The following is a 9,928-nucleotide window of genomic DNA, read 5'->3' as shown; positions in this document are numbered from 1 at the left end:
ATACAGCGTGTGCTGGCTCAGTGCCCAGCACCTCCCCCTGCGGCCCTGCGGGTGGAGCCCCCCCCCCCCGCCTATGGGGCACCCGTGTGCCTGGAGGGGGATCACCACGGGACTGAGGGGGCAGCTCCCCTTCTGACGGCCACAGCTGGGGATCTGAGACCCTGCCTCCTGGCCACACACTCCCCACCCCACCCCCCCGGCCCCAAGTCAGGAGTTATCACGGGGGGGGGGGGGGGGGTGTCAGCATTCCAGATCCCTGGGGATGGGACGCAGCTCTGGGAGGGAGACACCAGCGGTAGAGGGTCTGGCCCACTGTGAAGGATGGCCCGGCTGGGAACGAGAGTGTTAAGTCATCGGTGTGTTCACGGTTCTGTTACGACAAGGTTTACCTTCTTATGCAGCCCTGAAACCGCGGGACTCCAATCACAGACACTCGGGCTTACTGCTTACCTGCCCCTCTGTCTGTTCTGGTGGGACGGCAGCGGCCAGGGGCTAGCCCTGTCCTACGGGGGGAGGGGCAGCCTCAGCCACTCACACAGGGGCCGGCGGCTATGGATGGAGCACAAGGTAAGAACCCGCCATAGGCGGGGCGCTGGGGGGCTCAATCCACTGAGCGACCAACTCCTGGTTTCAGCTCAGGTCGTGATCTCAGGGTCATGAGGTCGAGCCCTGTGTCTGGCTCTGAGCTCAGCGGGGAGTCCGCTTGAGATTCTCTCCCTCTCCCTGTGCACCGCACATTCTGCTTGAGCTCTAAAATAAATCAATCTTTAAAAAAAAAAAAAAGTACATGCTGTACACGGAAACCCTGATGAACAAGGGACCAGTCCGCTCCTTCGTATTAATGCAATGCTTTCAGGGATCTGGGCTATGTGTTTGTTTTTTAATTTAAGCTTTCAATTTCCATGGTATCACCACAGGTTTTCTGGTTAGCCCTACGTCCCCCCAGATTGTCTCCCTTTAAATCCAACCCCAACATCGCCAGTCAGTATTTTCTGAGCTCCAAACGGGAACACAACAGGATACAAACACCTGCGGAGGGGTGAGCGTATACCCCTCACTTTGTACGTTTCTGAAAACGCAGAGTAAATGGCAGCAAGGGGCCTGTTTGGTAAGAGGACTGACCCGGCGCGTACCGCTGTCGGCATCTAGCACTACGTCACACACTGGGGACACACAGAACTTAAAAAATAACTTTGATTTTCCATCTAGTACGATTTGGTAAGCAGAGCACATCTTCAGAAGTTAAAATTAAAAACGTGGCTGTCTGGGGGCAGCTGGGTGGCTGTTGGTTGAACGCTCAGCTTGGTTTCAGCTCAGATCGTAATCTCAGGGCCCTGCGTTAGGCTCCGCGCTCATCTGGGAGTCTGCTGGAGATACTCTCCCTCCCTCTGCCCCTCCCCTTCTGCGCTCTCTAAAATAAACAAATCTTAAAAAAAAAAAATGGCTATTTCAGTAGCACATGGAGGTGAAGCAAGGCGGTTCTAAGGATTTGGGAATAAATTCCTCTTTTTTCCCTAAATCCCCTCTGAAAGGTGTACCTTGAGGAGGAGGTCACGGAAGCAACCTGACCGGATTTGTCAGCCAACACAGTGGCCTGTCCACCCTACGGGTTCCTAGCAATTGTCAGAAGTGATGTTAAACTGTCTGGTATAGAAACACCCAGAATAAAAAATGAAAAACGATCACAAAACGGTATTTTAGCATAACCCTGCTTTTTGGGGAAACGTCTCAAAGAATATGTGACCAAACGTCCTCAACAGTTACCTCTCAATGGGAGGAAGTGTGGTGTGCGTTTTAACTGTCCAAATCCCTGAACTTTTAATATATAAAGTATGTAGCTTTTTTCATGTTGGGGGGGAAGAATCATCAGACATGTCAGGAAATGAAAGACAGAAAGCCAAGGTTACTCACCCAAAAACTGCCCAGAAGTTCCCCCTGCCTGGCTGGCTTCGGCGCCAGGACCCAAGGGTGTTCTTCCCAACAGTGTGCTTTCCCGACCAAGTGGCGCTGGATTCGCGGGCAACTTCATAGGGGCACTGCAGCTCGAGTGTCGGCCCCACTTCCGAGCAGCTGGGCTCTTTACCCTTCGTCTGAGGGGCAAACTTGCACAGTAGCCAAGATGTGCAGTCAGCCTCAGTGTCCCCCGGCCAGTGAAAGGGCAAGGAAAACGAGCTGTATGTGGACGGGGAGTATTATTCAGCCTCCGAAAGGGAAATCCCCTAACGCTAACATCGATGAAACTGGAGGACACTGTGCGTGGTGAAACTAAGCCGGACGGACGAGTGGCCCGTGGCCATAATTCTACATGGGATCTAAGCAAGTCGAACTCCGAGAAGCAGACAGTAGGGCGCTGACTGCAGGGCGGGGGGCGGGGGGGGGTGGGTAGCTGGTCGCAGGGCACGAAGCCTCAGTTGTGCACAACGAACGGGTTCTGAAGACCCAACACTTGGCATGTTGACTAGTTACTATGACCGTGCACGCTTGGAACGTGCAGAGAACGCATCTTAAGTGTTCTTACTACACACAGACAACAGAGGTGGACACGGCAAACAGCTTGGTTGTGGTAACCAGTTCACGTGTATCAAGTATCACGTTGCACGCCGTTAACATCAATTCTGGTTGCCCATCACTTCCAAGAAGACGGAGGAAAAGGAGTCGTCACACGGTGCCTGCTGTTCAGGCTCATTCAAGTTTCTGCTCTGCGTTTGTTGGACCAGCCTCCCTTCCCTGGAATACTGCAGCGTGGAGGGGACCTCGGTGGGCCAGGGCAGGATGGCCACTGGTCCCTGGGCACCCAGGCCTGCCACCAGAACAAGCTTTAAAATGTTCCTGACCCTTCAGGGGCTCCCCACCGTGCACTGAACGCTGGATCCACCCCTAAACCACCGCACTGCAGGGCTCTGCTCCCTTCACCTCACAGCCTTCTATCTTCCACACCCCTCCCAGGTGAATGCCACCCCTGCTTTCACAGTGGTCTAGCTCTGCGGACCAGCTCGCTGCGGTCCTAACGCTTCTTTCCGCAGCTCTTTGACTGCCCACCTCCCCACCAGGGTGAAGCATCCCGGAGCACACAGCTCAGGACGTAAGCAATCCTCTACCCACATCACAAAAGGACTACTTACCTGCAGTGGTTTTCTACTCTGCTTCTTAAAGGCAACTGAAAAGCCACTAAATCCAAGGTTCCCCTCCCACCTCCTGTGGCTGAATGGGACAGCACCACCAACCCTACCATTTTAATTCCACGAACCCCACCAGGCAAGGTTCCTCATTGTACACTCTTTCCCTCAAGAAACTGAGCTGGAATAAATGGACAGAGGCAGCTGCAAACTACAAACTCCGGGAGGGAGACCTTCCCCACCCCCATGATCCCACCCTCTCTAACCAAGTTCCTCCCCTTCTGATCCCTCAGAAAACCTGGTAACCAGAGGGACAGGAGAGGGCAGAGATTATCAGTGCCCTCACAGCAGATTAGATTAGTGAGGGGGACAAACGCCAGCTGACCCTTCCACCCAGGGCTGAGGGGCAGCGGACCATGTGCAAACTGCCACGGGAGACCAAAGGGGCACTCTGGAGCCTGCACAAAGCTGCAGGTGGGACAGCCACCAGCAAGGTCATGCAGGGAAGGCAGGACACCTGCTTCCTGGACTCCGAGGACGGTCTGCATTGCTTCAGCCCACCTTTTACCCTCAACAGGGCTCCAGATCTGAAGGTCAGAGGGTGCGGGAAGGGTGGAGATGAACTTCAAGGTGGGCTCAGCACCTGCCTCCTGTGACTGGAAACTGGCAAGAAACCTGCAGCCCAACAAACACCTGAAGTTGGTCCCACGTGCACAACTGGCAAAGTCAAACCAAATGAACCTTCAGCCATGTGCTCACCTCATTTCCTAAGAGAAAGTGATGTTTTCACAAAAACAAATTCTCTCAAGATGCTTGAGGTACACATGCACTCCTGAGCCAAACAATCAGTTCTTTGGAAGTTTAATGTATTTTTGCAAACCTCTGCCCTGCCCCAGATGTGCTGATAGGACAGAGAACCCACTCTGTACATCGAGAGCCAGAGAACACCATCAAACTGCTTTGCAGACACCTTGCCCTTCCTGCATCTTACCAGTGCTCCGTACTGATTTTGCTCAGTTGTGACAAGTCACCAAATACGATGAACACCGCCCGAAGGAACCAACGCTCGACACTCCATGTGCGAGCCAAGCCACGCTCATTCTTCCGGCCCGCACTCTAACAGACCCTACTGGTCTGCATTAACGCAACAAGGGCACAGGCTCCCAAGTCAGGGCTTCCCCGTTACACATCACATTTCAGAAAATGGAGGGGGAAATGTCCCCCACGTGTATAACCTGCATGGAAACGCACCCTCACAGGGAGGTAATGCGTGCTGACCCTTATTTCCCAGGGAATACTAGAGATGATTCAGAAAATCCAGACAAAAAGAAACAATATATTTTGCAGCAAATTTTTCTTTCAGTTAAGACTTGTAAATTCTCTCCCACCCCATATTAAACAGGTAAGTGAAGCAGCTTCCAAATTTAACGTTACATTTCAGATTCTGAGTTGTCACGTCACGCTTGCATTCCACACAGGTCACAAACACATATGCCTTCTATTAAGTATCTGAAGAAGGTGTCACCCCAATTACGGGAAGAATCTTCTCAAGTTCCAGACATAACCTGGTTTTGAACCGAATATAGCATAGCGTATACAGCAGTTCAAATCTGTAAGCAAACCTATGGGTACATTTACTCAATATTGAAATTTATTCAATTCTATCCTTTGTATTTTTTTCCATATATTTAAGCAAACCCTACCTTCTTCTTAGGTAGGAAAGTAATCATTTAAGGAGAAATGGACATCTAAAGAACTTTGGTAACCTGAACTATAGCAGTGCTCACACGAGCAAAATAGTTTAAGACTCCCAACTGCTACAGCATAGCGTCAACGGGTCCAACTCACGCAAGGCAGACCCAACTCATTTATAAATGTGGAAATCATACAAAGATAAACGGTTTCATCCAATGAAACTTTTGCAATGTTTCACGTTTACTGAGAAGCCATTCTAAGGTCTACTCTTCTGTTTAGTGTTTATTTTGTCTGTGCCCTTGAACTGGCCACAAAACTCCTTCAGAAAAAAGCAACAAAGCTGTGAGGTGTCCAACTTAAATCCTTAATCTTCGGCATCTTTAAAGCTTGGGAATACTTGAAAGCAGCATGTAAACGTGGAACATCTTTCTAGAATACCAATTTTACATTAAACATGTAACATTAAAACAAAAAGCAAATAAATGAATAACTTACACTCATTTTTAACAAATATTTGAGACTTCTGTCAAGTTCCTGCCATCATTTGTATGGTTCGACCGGACCCTGAAAACCTCATTAGAGCACGGTGACTTCAGCCACAAAGCAACAGCAACTGTAATTCTTAAAATGCCTATCTGAAAAGTCTAAGACACGCACTGTTCTGTTCTGACAGGTGACAGAAGACTCAAGCTCTTCCCCAGAGGACACCACCCAGTCAACAGGCAGGTGGGATAGACATCATAGCTTAATAGCACTGATGACGTTCATGCCCCATTAACAACTTACCAAACAGAAGATTTCTGACACCTGTCCTGTCACTTTCGTGAAAGGATTCAAAAGTACAATAGACGTAAGAATTTAACTTGCAAGGCTTCAAATTAAGTGAGAATAGCAACGGCAATTTAAACAATAACATGGCACAACTTTCCCTGTGAGTGGTTTTAAAATGCTTACCAAACAAGGGAGGAGTTCACTTGCTTAGATATTTGAAATACAACTTTATTCTGATTCTAAACGAAAAGGAATGGGAATGACAGTGACAAACGGAGATTTCACCACTGGATATTGTGATGGGACTATAGCAGTCTCATATCTGAACAGAGGAAGGAAACAACTGCGTTCCAAAACAGCTAAGTATGCAGGTCCAAAAAATGAAGGTACTTTTTAAACTGCCACATTCACTCCGAAGCCCATTCATCTCCTTCAGCATCCCAAAGATTAAGCACATGTTCTGCTCAGCTATATAATAAAGTGGCAAACACGCTGCACCACTGACATCACAGGACAGTTGCCTATAAAACTAGACTTCTGACGCTGGGCTCCAGCTGCACGTTCTCACAGGTCATCATCCTCATCCGGGAGAGCAGTTGTCTGAGCAACCTAGAAAAGGACACAACGGGGTCATACTCTGGATTAGAGCCATCAGGAACACAAGACGCCAAAACAGACCACGTGGTTGGACACTTGAACATCCTACCTCTAGATCGTGCTCATACTGTGCTGCCAAAGCTGGGTCCATGACAACCTCTGGTGGGGCAAGAGCGGGCATGGCGACAAACTCCAAGTTAGGGTCTCCAATTAGTTTTCTAGCAAGCCACAGGAAGGGCTTTTCAAAATTGTAGTTACTTTTGGCAGAAATGTCATAGTACTGTTCAAAACATAAATAAATAAAATAAAATTAGTTTTAAAAACTCTACTACTCACTCATCATTTGGATGTTCCGAACTGAGAGAACTCTTCTGATCTGCACCACAGACGGCTACGAATCCCTTTACTAGACGTGTTACTGTAATTTTATGTTTGATAGAGCAATGACGCAGTAAACAGCAAGTTTTAAGAAACATACCTGAAGATTCTTCTTTCGGTGGAAGACAATAGATTTTGCCTTAACTTTCCTGTCCTTAATGTCCACTTTGTTGCCACACAGCACAATGGGGATGTTCTCACACACTCGTACCAGATCTCTATGCCAGTTAGGCACATTCTTGTAAGTAACCCTTGACGTGACATCAAACATTATAATGGCACACTGGGCTAAAAAAAAGATTTAGAATAAGGGTTACAAACCTAGGATTTCCCGCACAGACAAGGATTGCTAAGGTGCACGGACCAGGCATCAGGCCATCTCTATTTCTTCACTCATTCCCAAGGTCTCTTTCAAGCCTAAAAATCTTAATAACTGGAACGCACAGCAAAATTTAAAATTCCACTTTTTAAGTATGAACGACCAGCTTGCCATATCAAATCTCTCTGCTGTAAAACTTCATTAATACTGCCCCCTCCCAAAAATCAAAAGTAGATCAGCATCCCAGACCTGTCTCTTCTATTCTGAAGATCTAGGAACCTATTTCTTTTTTTTTTTTTTAAAGATTTATTTATTCATTTATTCGACAGAGATAGAGACAGTCAGCGAGAGAGGGAACACAAGCAGGGGGAGTGGGAGAGGAAGAAGCAGGCTCATAGAGGAGGAGCCTGATGTGGGGCTCGATCCCACAATGGCGGGATCACACCCTGAGCCGAAGGCAGACGCTTAACCGCTGTACCACCCAGGCGCCCCTAGGAACCTATTTCTCTAAAGACCCTAAAATGACTAGACACATCAGAATACATTATCTTTTTGCTTAAAAAAACCTCAGGTCTACATACCGATCTCCAAGGAAAACCATATTTCAATTATGACAACAAACCACAAAATACGTACAGCCTAACACTTTTCCGGCTCAACAGTTTTCTGTTATTTGTACAGTCAAAGAGCATAACGCATGAAGGACTACTCGTAACTTTTCACCAACCAGAGAAGTGAGATTCCAGGAGGCATTTTCTTTATGCATCATTGTTTGCAGTTCTGAAATCATTTTGGGGGGGAAAATAAAAAAAGCCCCAACTATTCCTGATGCTACAGCAACAGCTTGTGTGACGCTTACTGTCTTGTGTTCTGAGCCTCTCTGTAAAGTCCGGCTCTGTACACGGCGCCTATCATGACACAGCAGGCGACGCCGTGGCAGCCCTCAACTTTCCCCGCGTGCGGCTCGGCGCCCCGCGGGCAGCGCACCCTCCGCGCCTACCTTGGATGTAGTAGCCGTCCCGCAGCCCGCCGAATTTCTCCTGACCGGCCGTGTCCCACACGTTGAACTTGATGGGTCCCCTGTTGGTGTGGAACACGAGCGGGTGCACCTCCACGCCCAAGGTGGCTGCAACAGAAGCACGGCCGTGAGCCCGGAGCTGGCGCCCCCCACCCGCGGGCCCCGGCGCCTGGCCCCCCACGTACCTACATACTTCTTCTCGAATTCACCCGTCAGGTGACGCTTCACGAACGTCGTCTTCCCGGTGCCGCCATCGCCAACCAGCACCAGCTGCGGGACGGCACACGTTGGCGAGAAGCCCCGGCATCCGAGCGCCTCCCGGGCCGCCGCCACCCGCACCCGCTCCCCGCGGACCCCGCGCGCGGCGCCCACCCCCCCGACCACGTACTTTGAACTGGACTTGGGGCTCTCCCTGGGCAGCCATGGCGCTGGTGCTGCGGAGCGAAGAGAAAGACGTGGGGTCGGTGGCGCGGCGGCGGGGCCCGGGAGCCACATGGCCGGGCCCGCCCCACGTGCCCAGGCCCACAAAGGGGCGCCGGGCGGCGGGCCCCACGCGCGCACACCCCGGCCGGGGCGGGGGCCGCGGCGCGCTCACGGCGGGCGGCGCTGCTCCGTCCGCGGGGCCTGGCGGCGCGCCCGCAGGGGAGGGAGGCCGGGAGGCCAGGCAGAGGCCGGGGCGCGGGGCGGAGGCCGGGGCCGCACAGAGCCCAATCGCGCGCCCCCCCTCCGCCCCGGGCCCGCCGTCCGCCCCGGGCCCGCCGTCCGCCGCCCGGCCCGGGCCCACCGCGGCTCGCGTCCCGGCGCCGGCCTGCGGCCTCCACCGCGGGGGGAAGGGGAGAGCCCGCCGCCGCCGCCCGGGCCCGCGCAACCGCCACCGCCCTTGTCCCCGCCGCCGCCCGCTCCGGCTCCCAGTCTCCCGGTGCCCCCGGTGCCCCCAGCCCCCGAGGCCCCGCGGCCCCCGCGGCCCCGGGCCCGGCCCCACCGCACTACCTTCCAGAAGCGTCTCCGGCCCGTCTGACTGAGGGCTGGAAAGATGGCGGAAGCGCAATTCAAATGCCCGGAGACGCAGCCGACGCCGGCGCGCGCCGAGGAAGGGCGGGGCAACGGCGCCGCGCCGCTCCCACGTGGCCCGGCGCGCGCGCGCACGCACGCCGCGGGCTCGGACGACCACACCCGTCGGCCTGGCGCGGAGGGAAAGACTCACGGGGCGACGGGCGCGGGCGAGCGCGGGACGCAGAGCGGGCGCGCGCACGCACGCCGGCCCGCGGGGCCACGTGCATTGGCCTGGAGGGCGGGTTCCCGCGCGCGCATGCGCCGACGGCGACGCGGCGCGCCCTGGTGCAGCCGCGCGACAGAACGGGGAGGAGAGGGCAGGCCCCTAGGGCGGGAAACTCTCGTTGAGCAGCCCACACAAAGCCTCTGGGCTTCCCAGGTCGGGCGGCTCGCCGTGCGAACGCGGTACAGCAGTTCCCGGGCGGCCCCATGTTGGGCTGCGGGCCACGCCTGCCTCCCCGGCAGCTTCCACATCGCTCTCTCCGCACCACCTACGGCCTGCCCTGCGTCCCCAGCTCGTTTTCTCCTTCGCCGCCACCCCAGGGCCTACCTCCCACTTCCCGAGCCCCCCATCTCGCCCACTACCCACCTCCCCTAGGCCCCCATCACCCTCTAGGCCGTTTCCCTGCCCCCGGCCTGCCTTCTTCCCCTCTCGCCGCACCCCCATCCCTTCCTCCCAAATCCCATTCTTCAGGGCCCACCCTAGGCCCCTAACCTGCGCTCCCAGCCGCGGGCCCCTTCCTGCCAAACCCGGGTTCTCGAGCTCGCTCTAGGTCTAACTCTAACCTTCCCTGTGGCCCCAGCCCTAGGCCACTTTAATTCAGTGCCCCCTTCTCCGTCTCACCTCGACCCCTGACCCCTTCCCTGCGTTTCTAGTCCCACCCCCAGCCCCGTGTCCCTGGCCTCAACCAGAACCTACTTGGGGGTAAAAGACTGAAAGATACTTTTTCCCACCCTGAAAAGCCAGCCACCCTTCTTAAA

At 53.6% G+C, this 9,928-nt stretch overlaps 1 protein-coding gene across 1 annotated transcript; it reads right to left on the bottom strand.

Moving 5' to 3' along the window:
• Positions 1 to 5,789: 5,789 nt before the first annotated feature.
• RAN (RAN, member RAS oncogene family) lies at positions 5,790 to 9,023 on the bottom strand. The gene is made up of 7 exons (XM_045779311.2): positions 8,885 to 9,023; positions 8,283 to 8,328; positions 8,080 to 8,164; positions 7,877 to 8,002; positions 6,658 to 6,845; positions 6,289 to 6,459; positions 5,790 to 6,191 (listed from the first exon to the last, which is right to left on the bottom strand). The coding sequence occupies exons 2-7, from the start codon at positions 8,316 to 8,318 to the stop codon at positions 6,147 to 6,149; spliced, it is 651 nt and encodes a 216-aa protein (XP_045635267.1). The 5' UTR covers positions 8,319 to 8,328; positions 8,885 to 9,023; the 3' UTR covers positions 5,790 to 6,146.
• Between the last annotated feature and the right edge of the window lie 905 nt (positions 9,024 to 9,928).

The sequence above is a fragment of the Ursus americanus genome, chromosome 30, assembly GCF_024610735.1.
Source record: "Ursus americanus isolate L20-20 chromosome 30, mUrsAme1.1.p, whole genome shotgun sequence".
Classification (NCBI taxonomy): Eukaryota; Metazoa; Chordata; class Mammalia; order Carnivora; family Ursidae; genus Ursus; species Ursus americanus.
The sequence above is the reverse complement of the archived record's forward strand: the minus strand, read 5'-3'. Positions and strand labels throughout refer to the sequence as shown.

Coding starts and splice junctions, on each gene's coding strand:
- RAN (XM_045779311.2), bottom strand. CDS start 8,318: ATGGCTGCCCAGGGAGAGCCCCAAGTCCAGTTCAAA. Junction 8,003..8,079: donor ATTCGAGAAGAAGTATGTAG/GTACGTGGGGGG, acceptor CTTCTGTTGCAG/CCACCTTGGGCGTGGAGGTG. Junction 6,192..6,288: donor AGTATGAGCACGATCTAGAG/GTAGGATGTTCA, acceptor GTCCTTTTCTAG/GTTGCTCAGACAACTGCTCT.